Raw genomic sequence first — 23720 nt, 5'->3', positions numbered from 1 at the left:
TCCGTTAAAAATGGGCAATTATACCATTTTTCAGATGTTCGAAAATCCTAGGAGAGGCAGGCAAGCAAGATGTTTTACAACAAATGTTCCGAAAATTCTAGATCTCAAATCGTCTTCCGAACAGATATTTTCCGAAAATTGACGTTGGGTGCCCCTGAGCGATTCCATCCGCGCAAAGCTGTAATTTTGGTTAACGCTTCTAGTAGTTTTCATTCTATCCACCTCTTATTTGCACTTCATTTTCGCGTTCTCTTATTTTTATTGTAAATATTTAGCTTTTTACCTTTCATTCCATTTTTTCAGAAATTGTATATATACATATATGCAGAATATTGTATCCATGAACTTGAACTTGAACTTGAAAATGACCGTAGAACGGTCGAAACGTTGTTCCTCTTCTTTTTTATCGCTCGTTTTTAAAACTAAATAATTTAACTTTCCTTAGTAATTGGTTGGCAACATGAACATCTGTAGTAACCTCAACACGAAATTCCGTTGCATCGTCTGTGAGAATTTCCGGCTATGCATCATTTGACATGGAATTACCTTTGAATTCCTTGTAGTACTACGCAGCGGATTCAGCTAAACATAAGTTATCTACAGCAGGGACTGTGTTTGGTCTGATGCTATAACGTTCTGTTATATTTGATTTGTATATATCTGTGCTATCTTCATGAAACTCATCAAGTTCTTTCTGGTTATTTCCAATTCTAACTCTTTTTTCAGGCAAATCAGTGTTGACAAATAATACCTTTGGTAAGATTTTCCTTAACCAAAGTTCAGGCATACACTTATATAATTATATATTAAACACATTCTTGTGAACTCTCTGCTCTGGTGGAGTTCGAAAGGAGATTAAAGCTGCTGCTACCAGTTTCTCACGCTGTCCCTAATAGTCAAATTTGAATCTTTGTATCCTCCCTTGCAGGACTTGCAATGGCTTAATTATGAACATTCAGCATCATCCTTTCTGAAGCATACGCGAACGTAAGTGACACATTTGAAATGATTTAAGACAGGTGGTAAGTCAATATTACCTCTCAAAACTTTTAAAGCTAGCAATAAAGCTGGCACTCGCTTTGAGCGAGTGCGTTTTTGATAAGTTTCAACTAATTCATACAATAAACTAAACTAGTGAGTAGCACTGCGAACTGTATCTGTAAAACTTGTTTATTCTCCGACGGGTTACGTCTGGCTAACGTACTAGACTTCTTTAGGGAGTTTTACAATAATACATCAAACGCCTGTATTTAATTAAATAAGCCGTACCTGATAGCAAAAATGACGGCCACAACATTAAGGTTTGACCGGATTTCCGAAAGGGAACAGGCGCAGCTGTGAAATATTAGGGCAAGGCGTGAGAAGCAATGGAAAACCGTGGCCCCAAAAAACGTACTTACAAAGATTAGTTCAGTAGTGTTACAGTAGTCTTGTAATAAACAGTGCAATCTAATTCTGGCATAACCCTTTTGATTATATTCTTAATATGTACGTGACTGCGATTACAGGTAGTCTTGAAGACAATAGCCTGCTTTGACTTAGCCTTAGCTTTACGGAAAAGCCTTTTTTCTTCTGTCGCAGTATCCGATTTCGCGCAACACTGGCAGCAAAAATCTAAGTGGATACCCCCTTACACGTAGCTGCTTCCAGAACTTATCCCTAGTTTCAGAGAAAGACTTGTAGGAAGAACTTCTCTAGCATACCTCGTCAATTCGCCTTTAATAAAGGCTTTCTTATTGCTAGAATGGTGGTGAAACGACTCGAAGGGCTGTTCACGTATTTATTAAAAGGAAAGTACGGTCTGGAAAAAGTTTCTGTCTAAATTACTAAGACTTTTCCCCAGGAATTCGAAAACAATTGCGGTTTTGTCCAGTTCCCTTTAAAAATGTGACAAGGGCACATTGAAGTTGCCTCTTTCGTGACTTGCAGAGGGCCATCTTGGATATGACGTTTTATGGCGTGTTATGACGTAGCAATAGTCATTAAACGCGTTCGACCTTACTAAATCCTTCGTTCCGCGATCACTTTCTTAATGTTGTGTGACCTTTCTGATTCGAGACATTCAAATGTAAGATGAATTATGGTAAACGGTCTTGTGGTTCAATAGGTAGTAGGCCATTTAGGCCATAAGTGCGACAGAAACTCAAGTCACTAAATACTTGTACATTTTCTAGTCAATCAAACTAGGCGGCAAAAATCAGCCAGAGCAAATGTAAACAAGACAAAAACCTTGAAGATGCGAGAAAGAAGTATTCGACAAGCGTGCCTTTTTTGCTTTCTTCCTTCCGCGACAGCCGTCCTCGGTGCTTCAGCAAACGTATTTGTTTTCTTTGAAACGGAGAAGCGTTTAATTTCGAATAAGCCGACGAAACTTTCAGATGTTGCTCAATACATGTAAGAAAGCTTTTTCACATCAACAATTACCGCTTTTGGGGTGTGCGCTTTCGGTGGGGATGAAACTACAGACATGTCTAGACTTGAGAACACATACAAAAATTAAAAAAAAAACTGAAGCTTACACCGGAAAATTAAAATTTAAAGAAAAGTTGGCCGGCGAAAATAAAAAGTGGATGGATTCCTCAAACGTGAAAAGCTGACTGCCATATTGTCTGTTCGTGTCTGGCATTTTACCACGGAGGACTTCGAGCGGGATATTCAGGTATCAATGAGGTATATGAATATTGGTCCTCGTGACATTCGCTTCATATAATTCTAGCGCGCTATTACTTGGTGTAAAAGCAAAGTTGTTTTGCGTGGTTGGCTTATAGAACGAGGCATATTCATAATAATTCTAGCGCGCTATTACTTGGTGTAAAGGCAAAGTTGTTTTGCGTGGTTGGCTTATAGAATGAGCAATATAAATAATTCTAGCGCGCTATTACTTGGTGTAAAAGCAAACTTGTTTTGCGTGGTTGGCTTATAGAATGAGCAATATAAATAATTCTAGCGCGCTATTACTTGGTGTAAAAGCAAACTTGTTTTGCGTGGTTGGCTTATAGAATGAGCAATATAAATAATTCTAGCGCGCTATTACTTGGTGTAAAAGCAGACTTGTTTTGCGTGGTTGGCTTATAGAACGAGCAATATAACTAATAATTATAGCGCGCTATTACTTGATGTAAAAGCGAACTTGTTTTGCGTGGTTGGCTCATAGAACGAGGAATATTCATAATAATTATAGCGCGCTATTACTTGGTGTAAAAGCGAACTTGTTTTGTGTGGTTGGCTCATAGAACGAGGAATATTCATAATAATTATAGCGCGCTATTACTTGGTGTAAAAGCGAACTTGTTTTGCGTGGTTGGCTCATAGAACGAGGAATATTTATAATAATTATTGCGGGCTTTTACTTGGTGTAAAAGAGAACTTGTTTTGCGTGGTTGGCTCATAGAACGAGGAATATACATAAAAAGCGAACTTGTTTTGCACCAATAGAATGATACCACATGATAATGATATCATTTTCCATTGGTACCAATCGTACCATTGGTACTAATGGACCATCGGAATTGCCCTGTATCCAGCTAGATCACATGACAAAATAAACTAAGTCCCCTTAATGAGATGCATATTTTATTATTTTATTTTATTAACTTTGCCAGTCAAGCTGGCAGAGCGCCACAACAGCTTGCGCCAATTACTGTGGCCCCTTTTTTACCCTCCCAACCATGATACACAACAGAAGACAGACCACAACACCGGGAACTACGTGCCCTATATTCACCCGTAGAACCATTGGAATGACATTATTTTCTATTGGTACCAATCGTACCATTGGTACCAATGGACCATCGGAATTGCCTTGTACCTTGCCAGACCCCATGAAAAAAATAATTTCACCAGTAGAACCATTGGAATGACTTCATTTTCTATTGGTACCAATGGTCCATCGGAATTGAGAAAATAATAGTGCCCTTAATGAGATGCAAATTCACCAACAGAACCATTGGAATGACATTCTTTTCTAGTGGTACCAATCCTACCATTGGTACCAATGGACCATGGGAATTGACGAATCGTATCCGTTTGTGCATATTGGACATGACTGATATACGACTTTCACTGTTATGCGCTAATAAACGTAACTTAAATTTTGTTAACAGTATAGAAACTACTGAAACGATTTACTCTTACCATTTGACATATAAATCGATCCTTTGTTTTGAAGTTGTAACAGGGTTCTTGAAGAAAGCCACGGTAGACAGATTAAACTTGATTTCCCTGCATTTATTGCACAGCAATGAGCGCGGGATAGCACTGCAAGCTCTCTTTGGCTTTGTAAAATTCCTGCATATAGCTCACATATAAAACCCTGTTTAACGACCACGAGGTAAATCTGTTCAGAGGTGGAGCCAATATCAATACAGGTTAGCCTCTGGATTAAGATTCAAGTCTACAAAGCATTGCTCTCTTCGCCTGTGTTTTCTTCTTTACATCAAGTACATTTAGTCATCCGGAGAAATCCTTGACTATTGCTACGTCATAACCTCGTTTGCATAAACAAAAACAAAGATGGCCGATTCCAATTTAAATTTGCCTATTTTTGAAGCGTCATTGTTGGCTATTTAAACACATTTAGTCCAAATGAGTAGTCAAGTATGACAATACAGGTAAAGAACTTTCGATTCAGAGAATTTTTTTCCAGACCGCACTTTCCCTTTAAGGGGCTTCTGAAAAGTGGAAAATTGCAGTACATCCGACGACGCATCTCCAAAGAGAAACAGGTCCAGAGATGAATGCTACTCTCGCTGATACAATAAGTAAGCTTAACACGATCATTTTTGTTGCTAAGAGCACTAAGGAATTCTAACAGGGTACCCTTGGCTCCACACCAGATGGCAAAAATGTCATCAATGAAACGCTTGTATAAAGTGAGGTACTGCAAATAGTGCTCGACATTATCCTTCTCGTGATGGTACATAAACGCATTCGCCGCTGTGACTGAAAAAGACGTGCCCATAGCAATGCCAAACTCTCGATGAAAATATCCGCACTAAATTCTGAAGAGAAGTAACTGTTTTCAAAGACGCGTCTGGCAAGCTGTATCAATAGCAGGGTCTCAGGAGTCCCTGCTTCGCGAAGAATCAGGTCAAGGGCTATAAGCGCCTTTTTTGTGTCAACATTGGGATAAAGCGATGCAACATCCGCTGTGACACGGAATCAATCCTTATTGGTCAAAACAAAATTATCCAGAAATTGAATCAGCTCACCCGAGTCCCTAAATACAGTAGGCATACGTATTTTTGTCTTAGTAAGCTCGTCAACAAAAATATTTAGTGGCCTAGTGATAAATGAATGCGTAGCAGCAATAGGCCTCCCTGCCGTAGGGTTTTTATGGATCTTGTGGATTACGTAAAACTTAGCCGGATAGACAAAACGATCGAAACTACGGAAAAAAGAGCTACCTTAGAGGAAGTTTATAACTTCAAGACGATTAGCATAAAGGTCCTGTTGCGTGACTTTACGATATGACAGCTCGTCATGTAAATGCTTTAGTGTCTCAGCTTGAACCCAATCCGTGGAAAGAAGAGACGTCCCGAGATCTTTGTCGGTAGGCAAAACTCCTATGAGAGGATTAGATATCAGCTCGCTCAGCTTGTCTCGTTCTTGCTTTGTGAGGTTGCCCCTCCAATGTTGTTTGCCAGTCACAATGCTATTTTGTAGTTCTTTGCGTTATGTAAAGATTTTGTCTTCAAGATCTGGATTTTCTCGGGGTGGATTCCAGACTGTTGGGACGTATAATATGTGGTTAAAATCTTTGTCTTCTGGACAGTTGGAAAACTTATCTTGGAGGCGAACTCTTCGACAGAAATCTTGAATTTGTGAGCCGGACTGAGCTTCACTTGGGGGGGCGTTGAAGTGAAGGTCTAAACTTTAGACCCAGGCCCAGAATCCTAGATTGCTACTCAGTAAGCTTGAGAGAAGTAAAATTATGAATTTTCGAATTCCGTGGATGCAAGTCGTAAAGGGGTCATTTAGCCATCGTGAACAAACATTTTTCGTGCGCAGAACGTTTGCCTACGTACGTAGCCTAAATCTTTTCCTCCACCGTTTTTTGACGAAGCGCGAGGTCGGTTCAAGGCCTTCCGTGTGGCAGAGCTTGACCTTTGGCGTTGCTGGGCTTGATGTTGCTGTGGTTGACGGTTCATAGATCGACTTTTACGTAACTTGCTGTTTCGTTTACCTCCGTATTTTGGCCCGACGATGGAGACTTTTCCTTGTCGGTTTCCTTCAGGAGAGCCTTCCGCTTTCGAAGCAAGACGGATTTCGTTGCGGATGATTTGCTTTATAGAGTCCTTGGAGGGGACAAAAACCTTGCCGTCGTTCATCAAAGTTTCACTTCTTCTTCTCGCCCTGCCGCTAATCTCCGCTTGCAGAGCTTTAGAGGCCAGCGAGACCGCAGTATCTTTAGATATTTTCTGCACAAATGTGATGGCGGCCGCGACGAGACTGTTCGCTTTGGTATTCGAAAGTTTATTTTTCAGGAGTTCCGCCTTCCATCGCGCAATCGTGCCATCGACAGAAGCGACGCGGATTTCCTCCTGATGATTTTTAACTTTGGAGCGGAGATTCTCAATTGCAGCTTCCAGCAATGTCACTTCAGCGTTTCGGACAATGTAGTCAAATTTTGCTTGAAGTTGCTCCACGCTTTGACCTTTAGCTTAGTATTAAAAATGCCACATGGAGTGGTGCCTTGACCAGCGTGGTTCTCTAACAGTTTTATTCTGCCAAGGAGACTAGAATAGGCTTTTTCGGCATCAACCCGCATACGAACTTTTGTTCTGAGAACAGTTTCGATGGTGGAGTCTAGGGTTGGAAGAACTATTGAGTACTGGATTTGGCTCTGGATCCAACGAGTTGCAAGAATGACGGCGTTTAGGACCTGAGCGACTATTACCATTTTCGTTCGCCATGTTTCTTCTTCTAGTGTTTATTTAGATTATTAAAAAAAACTAAACTGGTGAGCAGCACTATGCCAACTGTATATGTAAAACTCGTGAATTCTCCGACGCGTTTTCTTCTACCTAACGTAAACTTCTTCAGGGAGTTTCACAATAATATATTAAACGCCTGTATTTAATTAAAACCATATCTGGTGGCAAAAATGACGGCCACCAACTCTAAGGTTTGACCGGATTTTTGAAAGGGAACAGGCGCAGCTGTGAAATATTAGGGCAAGGCGTGAGAAACAATGTTTGAAGCCACCGTTTTAGCTAGCTTTAACTTTTTTTAAAGCTTTTAAAAATTATGTTTTTTTTAATTTAAATTTGTTAATTATTATTGTTATTATTATTATTAAAAGCTTTCAAGTTTTCAGTTGTAATAGATGATTGTACTACCCTAGATTCCGTGATTTTATGGCACTTTTTCTGCCGGAATTAAGTATGAAATGAGAGTTTCAATTATGGTGCATGATACTTCCTTCAATTCGTAACATATCAAAAATTATTCCTCACATAGTATTGGATTGCACTCATCTGTGACAAAGATGCCACAAAGTGCAGTTGTTTTCGCAATAAAGTGAAGGGACAGGAGCTTCTGCAGCAGACTTGGTCGTCCTGCGTTTGAGGCCTCAAAACTAAAAGGCAATATTAAATACCAAAAAACTAAAACTTTTTTCAAAGAATTCAATGTATTAGCTTTAATGTGATGTATATTTTGACCTCATACAAAAAGTAGCGGCGCGACAAGTTTTTTTTTTCCGTGCACATTTTCATTTTCCTTTACCGAGACCTTAAGTGATTTTTTTGACCAATTTTTAGTTTTTGCCCATTATTCTTCATTTTATTATGATTATTAATATATAGCGTGTAGAATATATACTACTACTGATAGTAAAATTAATAATAATGAGCAAAAGCTAAAAATGTAAATGTTTGATAGGAAGTGTCAAATAAAGCAGTCTTCCGTGTTCCGAAACAGCATCCAACTCCGAATTTGTTGTTTTTTAGTTTGGCAAAAAAACAAACAAACAAACAAACAAGAAAAAAAACACAAAAAAAACAAAAAGAAAAACGAACCATTGCTATAATTATGCAAAAGATCATGACGTGAGGTATACGTTTTGACTAAAACAAACATATCTTCAATATAAAGCCAATGGATGCCCTCTTAAACAGCAACTGTGAAAAATGATTATTTAAACGACCGTACAACGAGTTTGCTGAGGACGTAGACCAACCCTCCACCATCGACAGTTAAGAAATCGGAGAAGTCGATCATTACATCTATCTCGGTCAATGTATGTCCATGTATTTTCCCCTCGAAGGAACAAGAGATCAAACGTCGTATCACCCTCCGATGGCAAGCTTTTGGCAGACCGAGTGCGATCTTCAAGTACAAAAACATTCCGGTTGTTCTCTAACGTCAGGTTTCCGTCCAATGCATTTTACTAACAGTCACCTGTGGATCAGAAACCTGGGATCTTACGAGACAGTAGACCCTGAAACTCCAAACTATGCAGAGAGCCCACGAAAAAATCATGATAAACATCACGTGGTGAGATCGTAAAACAGCTCAATGGTGGATCCAAGAAAAAACCAAAGTACGAGACATCATGGAAACGATAATTAAACTCAAATGAAATTATGTTGGGCTGGTCATGTGGCTAGAAGAACAGACAACCGTTGGACAACCCGCATTAAGTTCTGGACGCCCCTGGTACACACAAGTAAATGAGGAAGACCAAGGAGCAGATGGAGGGACGAGTTGGATAGTTTTTAAAACTCTGGCACCGTGTCGCGCAAAACGTAGATCAGCCTGGAGGTCAATGGGGAAGGCCTACGTCCAACGAAGGACATTTATCGGCTGAGACAACATTTTAACGATGCCTTTTAGTTCATTGTTTTGACCCGACACATCCATGGTTTTATTTGATTAATGCAATTTGAAGAAAATTTAATTGTTAAAAAATGTTGGAAGTGTGATGAAATGTTCGGCAGGTCTTTTCTACGGGTAATAGGTGGCGGGAGACGGGTAACAGGTGGCGGGTGACGAGTGACTGGTAACGGCTGACGGATGACAGGTAAAGGGTGACGGGTAACAAGAACTGCCGGCCTAATGGCCATCGGGTTCGGCCATTCCTTCTTTCACAGCAAAGAACGATTGCCCGATACGTCTGCAACACAGGCTAAGATGTTAGCCTCCCAGTTCACTTACCGATATTCTTCTAAATTTCAAACACAGACTGGGCAATAGTGATCCAATCCAAAAAAAAAAAAAGTGCATGATCACAATAAACATCATCAAAGTAAGTAAGCGTTGTTTGACCTAAGTGCATCTAAGAGAATTTCAAAATGTGGAAAAAATTGATACTGTGTGGATTTTTAGAGGGTCGGACCTGATACATAAAGAATAAATGATTGTGGCGTGTTATAGCCCCTGCCAGACGCACTACGCCCTCGCGTCGGCACATTAAGGTATTTTTTCACAACAAAGAAAATAGTTTGTTCCGACGGGATCTTACAGGCTTGTCACCATTAGATTAGCACGAACAGAGAATGACAAGTTACAAAAATTACAAGGAACGAGTTAGAATCAAGTCACACAGCAAATTTACACAGAAAATGACGATTTTTGATTGTTACATAACAGAGTTAAACAATAAACAAAAAAGGCAAGGACGAGCATAAGCGCCGCCTTTTCCATAAGTTTACCTGGCATACGTGTTCCAGGCAGAACAGGAAAATAATGGATCAATACAGGTGTTAATTTTAATTACTTAGGAATTCGAATATTAGAATATCGATTAAAAATACTTATTGAAAACCCAAAAGAGACCGCTGATGTCATGAATGCGATCTGGAACCCGCGAGAGCAAGTTAAAATGCCCAGGGGTGTACTGAAAATAAGTTGCCTCTAAAAATATAGTAAAAGAGCTCGCTTGGATAAAAACACCACTGAATGAAACACAAATAACCATACTGACACCAAAAACCAATTAAAACATTCCTAATGAAAAACTTGGCCCAGTGTACCAAACACTTCTCTCGACACCTGTTCCAAACCAAATGCATGACCCTAGGAGAAGACACACTCTGATCACAACTATGCCAAAGAGCAAACAGTCTTAGGAGCTAGTTTCTCATAAAAGTCGATTACCAATGTTGCTTGGAAACTACCAGGGAAAGTGAAACCAATAACCTTTTAAAATTAATATCCCTTAATTTAGCATGAAAACACAAACCTATTCAAGAGAACTTAACATTAACAGTACCGCAACTTATGAGGCGAAGCAATTTGCCTAAATGATTTTATCTATAAGCGTAGTTATCCATCGAGGCCAAGCATTTTAATGAAATAGGCGTAGGTACAACTGCTATCGTCTAACAACTATAGAAAACAACATGTTGAATCCAAAAAAGACGAAGGACTCTCTTTCCAGAAATCATCAATCGAACCCGACGCTCTGCATATCAAAGATGTGTGTTTGGAAATGGCACCTAGCTTTAAATTACTTGGAGTATGGCACGAAGATAATCTGTGTTGGAAATACCACATTGAACAAACGTATCTACAATAAACCAGAAAAGCAGGTATGCCATTGGAATTCGGTTTGACTATCTACTGTACTAAAGTCTGTTCATTCTTAGAATATGCGTGACCAGTTTGGGGCGGGCTGCCAAAATACCTTCCATATGACCTTCAGAGAGTACAAAACAGGAATCTTGGTCCTGCTAGATCAACCCTACCATCAGCAATATACGAACGATAAAATGAAAATTTCGTTGAAAATTGGTGTTACTTTCGTTTCTTTCCAAATTTGGCAGAAAGGATGTTTATGATATTAGCCAATCAGTGGCCAGTTTTTATTAGAATATGTTGAAATGACATCATAATGTGATATTCCGAAAATTGCCATCGAGCGAGCAAAAATGGCCCGCACCGAGTGGGATGAAATCTAGGGAATTTTAGTTGGAATCACGGAAATAAATTACATAGAGAGCTTCTTTAGAGCCAGGGGTGGAGGGATGGAGCAGTGGTGAGAGCTCACGCCTCCCTCCAATGAGGCCTGGGTTCGATTCCCAGACTCGGCGTCGTATGTGGGTTGAGTTTGTTGGTTCTCTACTCTGCACCGAGAGGTTTTCTCCGGGTACTCCGGTTTCTCCTCTCCTCAAAAACCAACATTTGACTTGATTTGTGTTAATTGTTAATTTCAGTTTACAGTGGCCCAATTAGTGCTCTAGCGCTAGAACGACTAGACACTTAAATAAAGTTCCTTTCCTTTCCTTTCCTAGCAAATATATCTGGACAGTTTTTATGGCAATAGTAAAGGATTTTCATGTCAAAATGAGGTTAGCGTCTTTCTGTTGTGTTTACTTAAGTAAATATTCCATGCGGTATCGTGGGCTGTCGGCCGTAAACTTGATTTCCACTCTCAAAATTACCTCCAGAACCTATTTTTTGCGTAGAATGATGTGCTTGTCTTCTGTGGTGATACTTGACGATTCCGAAACATTTTGTGAACAAATATTTATAACTTGGCCTTTTAACATCTCATTGAAAAAGCTCGTAAAATATTGGCAGACCGGTCGATTTCTCTGAAATTTGAAAGGATGATTGCTAACGAATAAATAAAGATTTTTCATAATAAATAAAAATTCATGTGTTAAGCATGAGAATTCGACGAAGAGGTAAATGTTGTGCTTTGATTGTTGTTGAAGTTGTGCAAATTTTGACAGAGAATATTAAATTATGAAAAAATACCTACGAATAGAGCATTAAAAATTCTTTATTTTGACCGGTTATTTGGACATAAAAGATGCAACTCTTAGCGAGAAATATTATTTTATGTGAATAGTTTGGAAAAAAAAAATTCGCGGGAAATTTATTTGGTCAAGAAATGACTTAGAATATGCGTCACCAGTTTGGGGCGGGAAAAAAGAAAAAAAATTCACGCAAAGAAGAAGGTAAAGAAAAAAAATTAATGCAGAAGGAAGGTCCAATTGTGACTTTTATTAACAGTGCATTTAACAAAACTTTTGACAGGCGATTTGCGAAGTTCGTTGTAAATTTCATAAGTTCGCTTCGAACTTGGGAATTTCAATATGTAAAGCCCCATTTACACGAGCAATTTTTCCTTGACAAGTTTTCCTTGACAAGGAAAAATTGCTCGTGTAGATGGGGAATAGTGGACAAATTTTCCTTGTCAAGGAAAATCTGGCGTGCTAGCTTTTCCTTGACAAGGAAAAATTGTCAAGTCTGAAATTTGCTCGTGTAGATGGACAACAAGGAAAATGTGACAAGGAAAACTTGTCATATTTTTCATTTACACTACCAAGGAAAACTTGTCAAGGAAAACTTGTCAAGGAAAACTTGCTAGTGTGTACAGTCGTCAAGTTTTCCTTGACAAGTGGACTTGTCAAGGAAAAATTGCTCGTGTAAATGGGGCTTAACTGTCAATGAAAGGGCAAACTTTGAAAGTGTCAAAAAGGGTTGACAGCCCTACACGACTCCCTTGTACGTGGCCTGGTTTCTGTTGCCTTTGTCATAATTTTGCTCTCTTCATAATTACATATTTGAATGGACGCCTCTTTTAGGCGGTTCGTGTAGTATTCTTTAGCAATGGTTTTTGCCCTATGAGGCTTTACATTTGAATCTCTATACTGCTGTGTGATACGCTTTCTTCCAAGAAAGTAGTTGGTCTCGAAAGTAATGTTTTTAGTTTCTTGGTGTTGATTATCTCAGCAGTAAAGTAATTTGACCTTATGGCGTCTCGCTTTTGCGCCAATTTAATTCTAGGCTCGACCGATATATTCATCGGCGGTAAAAGCGAGTGATCTTCTGGTTTTATTTGTTTGACCCGGGCCCGGGTTCATTTTGTTTTTGAACGCCTGTTACATTGTGTCCTGTATCAGTGAGGTAGCTGGCTTCTTATCGCTTCTTATAGGTTTTGTATGCCTTTTTTTCTGCGTTTCTTAGCAGATCGTTATTCGCTTTGGAGGCGTTTTTTTTTAATTCTTTCACTCGTTCTTCTGACTTCTTCAGAGTGTTTTGGTTTGTGGCCATGGTCAGTAGCTGTCCTCCTTGAACCTCTGGAGTTAATTCGCTCTCGTCGATGCTCTTTTGATTTTTGATGTCGATGTCTTTAGGTCGCTTTTTTGTCGAGGCTTTAAGATAACCCGACTCTAGATGGAAGTTCTCTGACATATTATTTGGTCAGGCAAGACCGCGGTTTCGATCCTATCATGTGGATCTCATCAGTTGCCGATAGCTTGATTCAAGGTGAAGAGCTTTGTTTCTCTTTGTTTCTCGTGTGTATATATCATTCTCACATTCGCTCAAAATAAAATTTGTAATAAATAAATATTAGAATTTGGTATCTTTGTAAATATTCTATAAAATTATTTGTGCCCACAATAAAAATTAGAGGATGGGTCTTATCGCCTTGAATAATGATTCTATAATAAAATGAAAAAGAGAATTTAGTAGTAGTGTTAAAACTTTACAGAGGGGCTGTGTTGGTGAATGGAGTATGGCATCATTATGATGGGCTGTGGGAGAGGAATTCCAGAGGGCAGAGACTGCAAAAATGTACAGGGAAGCCATCCACTCCAAGTGGCTTCCTCCTCACCCAATCGAGGGATTATATAATTAAATATTCAGAATAAATGTTAAACCAAAGCAAAAACAATAGAAAACATGATTGGACTGGTATAGAAAATAAGGCAACAAATCCATCTCTGAGAAAAATTTACAGAATCTTACCTTCTCCAGGTTTGTGTCGTCGACTTAGTTATTTCACTCATATACATGTTAATTGTTTAAAGTGCTACTGAAATGTAATTTTCGTATCCGAGATTTTTTTTTTATAGTAAAGTTTGAACCTTATTTACAAACGCTGTGTACTTTTTTTGGGCCAACGCATCTCGGAAAGTATATTTTTAACCGTTCGAAGTTGCATATAAGGCTGGAACGTTACCAACCATATTACACCCCCCATATCAAGCCCCGACCAACCATATCAAGCCCCGACCAACCATATCAGGCCCCAGCAAACAGCAGGATTTCTCCGTCATATTTAACACTTTTTGGCCTCCGTACGGTCAGTAAAAGTCACGAACAGTTCGATGATGAACAAAATGAAAATGAATTCTTAATCCCAAAGCGGCTGTGTTTTATTTTTTATCATCATATCAGATATCAGCTCGCAACTTCGCTCGGCGTGACCTCTGCTCCGTAGCTAACGGTTGTCACGTCTGAAGATGCTACATGTGACAAGATGCATATTATTAAATTTCGCTACAGGAAATTGCATTCTGTGGAAACAATACACACAAAATGTAGCTTTTTAACCTTTCGCATTGTTACCGATGAGACTTAAAGTACAGGCGATTGCACATTTAATAGTAATACCGATTTAGAGAACGACAGGAGGTAATTACGCAATTCTTTATTATTCCGTTATGTCTGAGTCACAATTGGCATGTGGGACGCTTATTTTTATAAAGACGGAGGTCCTAGTCTTTATCTTGCTTAGCAACTCACTGGGACACAAGATTTTATTTTGCGTACTTGTAGTCTGTTTACTGTTGTAGTGGACGGATTTTCAAAAGGCGCTCAACTTCAGTTCAGAACTTCATGATTGACGAATGACCACATTCTTCAGGAAATTTACAACGACTGACCACTAAATTTAAATGCTGGCCGTGTTATGTAAATGTAGGGTTGCTATGGTGTTTATTACTGCGTTAGATTATGTAAAGTTTCTGAACACTATCTGTGATCCTAATTGGTTGTGTTTATTGAGACTGCAAAGGTGCTCCTTGCAGATGAAACTAAATTTATCATAAAACAGGGGCACCCAACGTCAATTTCGGAAAATATCTGTTCGGAAGACGATTTGAGATCTACAATTTTCGGAACCGTTGTTGTAAAATTTCTTGCTTGCCCGCCTGTCCTAGTATTTTCCAACATAGAAAAAAATGGTATAATCGTCTATTTTAAACGGACTTTTACCCTAAAATGGACACCTAGAATTTTCGGGATCTCTTTTCTGGCTGAAATTTTCGACAAGGTAAGTTTTGATCCCTATAATTTTCGAATCACTAGACTTTCAGCTAGGAAATCCGAACAGATGAAAAATTTTGAAGGGATAAAAAATATGCCGTTATCTACCTTTTAAATACTATAATACCTTTAACATTCATGTTTAAGTGGTTTTGAACTATATTCTCGTTGGGTGCCCCTGATAAAAGCATAACTTGCCTACGTGGCACGGAAAATCATGACAAACATGTGCGTTGTCCTTTGTCCAACGACACAATGTTTTGGCTCATGTTTCTGCTTGTGAGACCCACAGCGATCCAAAATCCTGTGTGTATAACGTTTGGCTCTGTGAATGAGTCACCGGCATCCAATGGGCCACATGAAAAAAAAATCGTGTGCATTATCTGTAGGATGCGATGCAAGGAGACGGGCAGTTGTCCTTTATCTGAGATAAAGATTTATTTCGGCAGGTGGTGTAGTTTATAGATGCTTAAAATCATTTCGATCTTGTGGCGTTGAATTTTGTAAAGAAAACTTTGATCGCGGACGTGCTATCTCCGACATCCAAATAACTGCACGTAATTTGATAATATGGACAGATTCAACAGCTAAGAAAAGAAAGCAAGAGTACCAGTTAACTTTTTGCCTCCAATACAAAACATACTCACTCTACTAACCAATGTGAACTTTTCTTCAAATTTATTGGCTACAGCTAATAATATAGAGTTGGTGACAACTTGACAGACAACTACAAGAGGTTTCAGTTTTGCGAAGTGTCGTTGTATTTCAGACGTTCTCGTGCAATCAGTGTTCCAATAAATAATGTCGACTATCAATGTAATGGAGGCACAGTTAGCCCTAACGGATAAGCAAAACTTAACGGTCATCATAAAAAAGGTTTTCGGGATGAGAAATTAACCCTTGAATGTACTATTGTAGCCTGACATCATGACATGGAATGGTGAAATCGATTTTATCCAGTACTTTTACTAATTTAGTACACACCGATAAAGTCCTGTGCGTAATTGATATAAGTGATTAGAATCTGCATTATATTACTTGCACCAGCCGGTGACAGCTTTGCGAAATAAAGGCATGTTTATTGAGCTTGAACGTATCACGAACTAGTGATTATTCTGTGATCACACTTCAATCGAAAGTTCCCCATTGTGCTTGCAGCTTTTTATACATTCCTCATTGACCGCGAATGACACCAATGCCTTTCAGATACCTTGAGTCGTAAAAAAATTACATCCATAACTGATGAGATGAACCCCTTAATTTATAAATCCCTTTGCAATGTGGATTGTCCCAGGTATGGAGAGTGCAAAAAAAATGCTAATTAAAGTTGACTTCCACGGTTACTAATTTTCCTTTATATTTTTTTCTTTAACGCAACACCTAAGAGTAAGAGCGGCTACGATAATTTACAATCTTGCATGACTGGTGCACGCCTAGAAAAGTGGTTCTTGCGAAATCGAAATGGGAACACCAAACACTGTAGAAAACAGATTAGTAATTTAAGCTCACAAAGGTCATCATTATGGTTATTAGCAAAATCCTGTATAGGGCCCGGGTCGCTCTAGTGGACAAAATTGTTTTTGTTGTGACAAAATTTCAGACAAATATCTGTTTCCGGTAAAATTTATTTTGTTATGTTTAGGGACGCACGCAATTTGCATTCCTGTCATACACGCGTCAATGTGTACAAAAGAAAACTTTCCTACTCCCGCTAGAAGTGTGTCACAATATCACGCTATATTAAAGACAAGGTGCGGCTTTCGCTTTTGTTGGACTTTTATTGCTTTTAACTTGCATGCAGGCTAGCAAATGTGTACAATCTGCACTGTATTTACAGACACGGGCCCAGTGTGGAGAATTGGAACCTACTGAAAACCAAACGTGTTTCTTAAATGTGTTTTGACATGATATGATCTTTATCTTTCAACTCTCCCACTAAAAGGCAAAAAGCAATAGGTTAGCTAAAAATATTATTCTATTCGTTGCCATGGTAACGGCGAACAATACCAAATTCGTTACAAGTCGACGGCCATTTTTGAAAGTGTTTCATATAGCCTGTAAGGTCGGACCTTACAGATAGCCCTTACGGTTAAAACCTGTCCGTAAATCGTGCCTGGTGTATAAGATTTACGACGAAAACTGACTCTTTGACTTTCCAAGCAGAGACGCCTATATTAAAAAATGAATCGCATACAAAGCGGTTACCCTTTCGATTAGCTTAGATAACTCGTAAGGTCAAAATCTGACACTACAAACCTTGAAAATCTCGGAGGAGGCGGATTTGCCGCAAACCTTTTGTTTTTTAGATTTGAAACCAAAAAGTTTACATGTTGATAACTCTGAGCAAGTTTGACTTTTACACACGACAACATCTGCAATTGGCTTTTTGTAAAAAAGATGTTGAAGGAAATTATATTATTTGTTGTTGTTGTTGCCGTGAAGGGAAACCCAGTTTTGTAGAGAACTAAAGTAGGGGATAAAACCTGCTGTAAGCCACGTGAATTTGTAATTTCACATGGTAGATTTCAGTGGACCTGAAATCTCGTAGATGCGGCCCCGATTGCTCGAATTATCAATTAACCACGGGTGGCGCAAACGCCGGTTAGTTTTAAGTATCGTGGTACAGTCTCGGAGCCTAGCTAGTTAACTTGCTAACAACTGCTTTAAAGGACGTGTTGCACAATCAGAGAAACAACGTGGCGGTCCATTTGCTTTGTGGTGGTGTGCAACCGAGGCACAAAAGAACTCAGTCTGGTAAAGGAAATTTAAGTTTGCAAAAGCGACTCTCTGAGGCTGTCATTAAGTCACGCTACGGATTTCACGTAACTGCATTCAGTTCGTTGTTCAGTTCTTACCACATTTTCTTGCGCAGAAAAATTTGGCTTTCGATTCATTCCCGCAGCCGATTGTAAGTATTTACACCTCTGTCAAGTGCTCCAAGCCGCCGGGCACTTAAAGTAAAGAAACCATGTCGCGATGAATGGACAGAATACAAAGAAAATAAATAAAGAAATAAACTTTCGCTGAAGAACTCAGCCAACCCGGATTTTTGAGATATTATATCGTAAATTAGCTTAAGTGCCTTATATGGTGGGTCATGGCTTGTTGTTGACAATCTCATCCATACTGGGGGTTCGTAGGTCGGGGCCTGATATGGTCTGTCATGGCTTTATAAATGAGGATCTCATAACAGGGATTTGATATGCTGTGTCAGAGCCTTAAGGTGACGATCTAATTACAGGGGCTTAATATTGTACGTCAGGATCTGATATGGTGTGTCATAAAGTCATATTGACGATCGAATATCAGGGGCTTGATATGGTTGGCCGGGGCCTGATATGGCATGTCATGAAGTCGTATTGGCCATATAATATCAGGGGCTTGATATGGTTGGTCGGGGCCTGATATGGTGTGTCATGAAGTCATATTGACGATAGAATATCAGGGGCTTGATATGGTTGGTCGGGGCCTGATATGGTGTGTCATGAAGTCGTATTGACGATAGAATATCAGGGGCTTGATATGGTTGGTCGGGAGCTGATATGGTGTGTCATGAAGTCATATTGACGATAGAATATCAGGGGCTTGATATGGTTGGTCGGGGCCTGATATGGTGTGTCATGAAGTCGTATTGACGATAGAATATCAGGGGCTTGATATGGTTGGTCGGGGCCTGATATGGTGGGTCATGAAGTCATATTGACGATAGAATATCAGGGGCTTGATATGGTTGGTCGGGGCCTGATATGGTGTGTCATGAAGTCGTATTGACGATACAATATCAGGGGCTTGATATGGTTGGTCGGGGCCTGATATGGTGGGTCATGAAGTCGTATTGACGATAGAATATCAGGGGCTTGATATGGTTGGTCGGGGCCTGATATGGTGTGTCATGAAGTCATATTGACGATAGAATATCAGGGGCTTGATATGGTTGGTCGGGGCCTGATATGGTGTGTCATGAAGTCGTATTGACGATAGAATATCAGGGGCTTGATATGGTTGTTCGGGGCCTGATATGGTGTGTCATGAAGTCATATTGACGATAGAATATCAGGGGCTTGATATGGTTGGTCGGGGCCTGATAAGGTGTGTCATGAAGTCGTATTGATGATAGAATATCAGGGGCTTGATATGGTTGGTCGGGGCCTGATATGGTGTGTCATGTCATGGCCTGATATGGGGGGCTTGATATGGTAGGGGGCTTGATATGGGGGGCCTGATATGGGGGGCTTGATATGGGGGGCTTGATATGGTTGGGGGCTTGATATGGGGGGCCTGATATGGGGGGCTTGATATGGGGGGCTTGATATGGTTGGTAACGTTCCAAACCCTGCTCCGAAGTTGACCGGCTGAGATCAAAATTGGCGGCCATCTTGGCGCGGCCAAAACAGTCTTGTGACGTCACTGGTTGTGTACATCTCCGAGCTCAGAGTAAACCCCGAGTAAGCATGGAGTGTGGCGTGAATGTCGAGAAGCCGAAGAAAAGGATTTCGGGCAAGTACTGTGTTGCTGGTGGGCCAGGAAATGTAAGCTGCACAAATAACTCCAAAACAGAGGGCATATTCGATGCACATGTTTCCTCGGGAAGACGTAATTCGCGACAAATGGGTTCGCTTCGTGCGAAGACATCGAGCAGACTGGCAGCCATCGAAGACATCAATGCTTTGTTCAGTGCATTTCGATGCATCAGACTTTGAACAACGGCTCGGTCTAAATCTCGGAGAAGCTGAATCGTTTAAAACAAAACGATGGCTAAAAAAGAATGCTGTGCCGACCAAAGATTGTGTGGAGCAGCAAGAGAATGTTGTAACCCCGCGTGAGCGAAGAAAGGTATGTGTGTGTGTGCATGTTTATGTGGCATGTGTGAGAGGTGTGAGACATCAAAGTTGTCTTTAACTATATGATTTTCGACTTATATATATTCATTACTCTTAGATTATTCGAAATTCTGCTAAGCAGACGACGATTCCTCCAGAAGAACCAGATGGACAAAAGCAAAATTATGAGATTTGTTCTGATTCTCTGTCATTGCCATGTGATCAAGTTGAAGCTCATGTCCATCCGCCAATTTCTTCACCTGATCCCGATACGGTGCCAATTGATTCTGTTTCAACCCCATCTGGGCTAGAAGTGTCTACAGTTACCTGTGAAAAGTGCCAAACCTATGCTGAGCGCTTTGCACAGCTTCAAGATTCATGTCGGAAAGTAAAGCAAAGAAGGGGTGCGTTACAGATGGAAGTAAATCAGCTGAAGAAGATCAACAAAGATCTCCGAAAGGTTAAAATTATTTACAGCAGGCTATCTGAGTAAAGTTTATCGCATTTTTATCCAGGTGGCCTCACTATAAATATTTTCGTTTTACTTTAAAGCAACTAAAGCAACTACAAAACGATTCATTGTCTTCCAACTGGAGTGATGAAGAAGCAGACGAATTATTTCCTACTACGGAAATTGAAGATGATCCAGACAAAAGCCTGGCGGATGTTCACCCATTAGGCGAGGATGCTCCATTTGAGGAAAACCACCAAGATGACACTGATCCTGAATGGAAATTGTCAGAGGAGGAAGCAGAAATGGACGATGATGGAGATGACGAAGAGAAGGATACACCAGTCACAAGAAATACTATAAAGTAGGAAATGTTCTGTTGTTAGTACTTAGTCACATAATTTTTGTATATAAGAATGTTATTGCTAGTTCATTGCAATTTTGCTGCAAAGCATTGACAAATTATAACAGCAGCAGCCACACTAATAATTCACAATTTCAATAACTTACCAAAAACTACTGAAGAACTAAAACTTAGTAAGTGTAATAGCCAAAATTGTTATAAACATGCCAATAAAGTATTATGTAATATAGAATTATAATAATAACAAATAATAATAATAATAATAATAATAATAATAGCAATGACAATAATAATGATACTGGTAATAATAATTAACTACACAACAAAGATAAAAATATTTGTTAATTAAAGTTAAGACCCAAGTTCTAATGGTTTCCTTTCATCTTTACAGAGTGACACCTGGTACCCCATGTCAAGATGAACCAAAGTTCATTGTTTTTTACAGCGCATTGTTGGCAGTTTTCTCTCTCTTCTGCTTCAACTGCAAAGAAAGCAACCCGTCAGTGTCGATGGACAGTTGCGGAACCATGGTCACTGTGAACCAAAACTGTCAATCATGCAAAAAGAATTTCAAATGGAGAAGCCAGCCATTTATTCTTGGAAGATATCCAGCAGGAAATCTTCTGCTAAGCTTTGCTGTCTTAATGGCTGGTGGCTCTATTGGAAAAATTCTTCTTGTTTTTAAACACATGGGCCTGAGTGTGTACGAATCATGTACCTTCTTCTATCATCAAAGCAGATTTCTCTTTCCAGTGGTTTTAAAGTACTGGGAAGACTACCAGGCAGGGTTCTTTGCCCAAATTAAGGAGATTAAAGATGCAGTCTGGTCAGGTGATGGTCGGTTTGACTCGATGGGTCATTCGGCCAAATATGGGGTTTATACACTCCTTTGCTCACCCATTATGAAGATTGTACACTTTGAGTTGTTACAGGTAAAAACTGAGTACATGAGTAACGCTGAGATGTTCCTTGTGAATATACATTATTTAACTTTATACAGTAACATGAAATGCTGTAAGTCCCTGAGGCTGCATTTATTCCTTTGAAACAAGCTGTCAAACACTTGTATTGGAAAACAATTTTTTGTCCTGCATGCAGTGGCGGACCCAGAGCTTGAACTAGGGGGGGCGGGGGGGGGAGGCTTTTCTCCCTTCTGTCATTTCTTCTTTTTTTACCCAAAATAAGAGGGGGGCCCCTCTCCTAGATCCACCACTGGCATGTGCACAAATTATTTGTTTCTTTGATTGCAGGCAAACCAAGCAGGTAGCAGCACTGCTATGGAATTGGAAGGCTGTAAACTTTGTTTTCAGTATTTGACGAAAGTTGGGCTTGCCATAAAAGTTTTTGTGTCGGATCGCCACAGAGGCATTGCAAAGTGGATTAGAGAACATCAACCAACTGTGAAACACTACTTTGATCAGTGGCATGTAGCCAAAGGGCTGGTTAAGAAACTTCTGGCTGCCAGCAAACTAAAAGGGTGTGAGGTGATTTCTGAGTGGATAAAGGCAGTGAAAAATCACATCTTTTGGTGCTCAACCTCAACAAAAGCTGACTTTCCAGACATGATTCTAGCCAAGTGGAAATCATTTATGCGCCACATATCAAACAAACATACTGGCCATCCTGATAGTAACTTTGAAAAGTGTGCACACGATGAAAACATAGAGCCCAGGAAATGGATCAAAGTTGGTATGTCAATTTGACGTTTCAAAAAAATAGAGTATCTGTTGGTCTGGTTGCCAGTTACACTACCTATATAGATATTGACTGTGCTTTTCTGCTCCCATAACATGACGGTGTAGAATGCTGTAAAATAATATAATATAACCCAATATGCATCTTTTCCTGCACTTCAGTTGTTAAAATACTCAGTACATAAATATGAATCTTTTTATTGGGTTGTGCCTTTATAATAATAATTCTTTCCAACAAACTTCCCATTCATATTACCAGTAACTGCCATTGACCTGTCGTGAATTGGGTATGGATTTTCTTAGCATGTAAACAGATAGATTTCCTGCTTTTGTTTCACAGTGGTGACACAAAACAAAAGCTGGAATTCCATCTGTGTTCACAGGCTAAGATATCCTCTGCAAATGCACCTTATGTCCACATCATTACTGTTCAAATGCTAAACAGCATTTATTGTTGCATTATTTCCCAGGGACTAAGGCATATGAAAAGGTCGAAGAAATTTTAATGAAGACTGGCATACTGAATGATGTCAAAATGCTATCTCCTGAGGCAGAGACCAGCTGTTTGGAGGGTTTTCCATCCACCCTTAATCAGTGGCATCCTCCCAAGATGATGTGCTTTTCATGGCTTGGAACATTCTGCAGGTAAGATTAATTTATAATGAATCTTGTGACTGAGATATTTGTACCCCCCCTCATGGGTGTAAACCCTCAAGCAAACAACCTTGTTAGGCAAAAGAGCATGTGCAGGCCTTTGTCATGAATTACAATTATAGTACATGTAACAATTTTTATTTTTTATTTCCATTTTTATAGACATGTCTTAGCCAGTCTGCATTTCAATGAAAACCTAAGAAGAAACACAAAAAAGACAAAGGAGGGGAGAGCTTATATGAATGTAATATATCCTAAATTCAAAATGGGTGAGGAAGTTGTGCAGGAAGTTGCAGAGCCACCTACATATGGTATGTGCTACATAGCATCTCCATGATGTTCAGACCCGGCCTAAGCTAGTAAATAGAAGAAACATTTCTAGATAAGACAGTAAGGTACTAGATTTCTGTGTTGACTTTAGAAGTATACTTTGGTATTAATGTAATTTCTTTTGTTTTGAAATTACAGGTTATGTGGAAGACATAAAGCGGCTTCTGTTCAGCATGACAAAACAGGAGAGGGATAACGTAAGGGCAAAATACAAGGCAAAGATTCCTGATCCCTTGAGCCATCAGTTCCCTGAACGCACTTCCAAGGATACGGCCATAAAACGTCACGAGGCACGCAAGGAGCTACGGACAGAGTTATTCCCTTCAGGTAAAGTGATCACCAAAATTTGAAAACCCTTGTGTGTTAACAGTCTCAGGGTATATCATAGTCTAGAGTTG

General features: G+C 39.6%; 2 protein-coding genes and 1 pseudogene across 2 annotated transcripts in view; 2 read left to right on the top strand and 1 right to left on the bottom strand.

Moving 5' to 3' along the window:
• The window catches only part of LOC138025285 (uncharacterized), a 411211-nt gene that overhangs the window by 243758 nt on the left and 143733 nt on the right, over positions 1 to 23720 (top strand). The window lies entirely within an intron of this gene.
• LOC138027114 (XK-related protein 6-like) overlaps positions 1 to 23720 on the bottom strand; it is a 52110-nt pseudogene that overhangs the window by 24637 nt on the left and 3753 nt on the right.
• On the top strand, positions 19579 to 23686 carry LOC138027351 (uncharacterized). The gene is made up of 8 exons (XM_068874928.1): positions 19579 to 19842; positions 19948 to 20289; positions 20382 to 20644; positions 21036 to 21576; positions 21895 to 22333; positions 22809 to 22983; positions 23155 to 23303; positions 23461 to 23686. The coding sequence occupies exons 1-8, from the start codon at positions 19579 to 19581 to the stop codon at positions 23670 to 23672; spliced, it is 2385 nt and encodes a 794-aa protein (XP_068731029.1). The 3' UTR covers positions 23673 to 23686.

Source organism: Montipora capricornis, chromosome 12, assembly GCF_036669925.1.
Source record: "Montipora capricornis isolate CH-2021 chromosome 12, ASM3666992v2, whole genome shotgun sequence".
Classification (NCBI taxonomy): domain Eukaryota; kingdom Metazoa; phylum Cnidaria; class Anthozoa; order Scleractinia; family Acroporidae; genus Montipora; species Montipora capricornis.
The sequence above is the reverse complement of the archived record's forward strand: the minus strand, read 5'-3'. Positions and strand labels throughout refer to the sequence as shown.

Excerpts from the sequence above, each read along its gene's own strand:
- LOC138027351 (XM_068874928.1), top strand. The coding sequence starts at position 19,579 with ATGCACATGTTTCCTCGGGAAGACGTAATTCGCGACAAATGGGTTCGC. Across the intron at positions 22,334-22,808 it reads CAGGAAATGGATCAAAGTTG|GGACTAAGGCATATGAAAAG; the intron begins GTATGTCAATTT and ends ATTATTTCCCAG. Across the intron at positions 22,984-23,154 it reads TGGCTTGGAACATTCTGCAG|ACATGTCTTAGCCAGTCTGC; the intron begins GTAAGATTAATT and ends CCATTTTTATAG.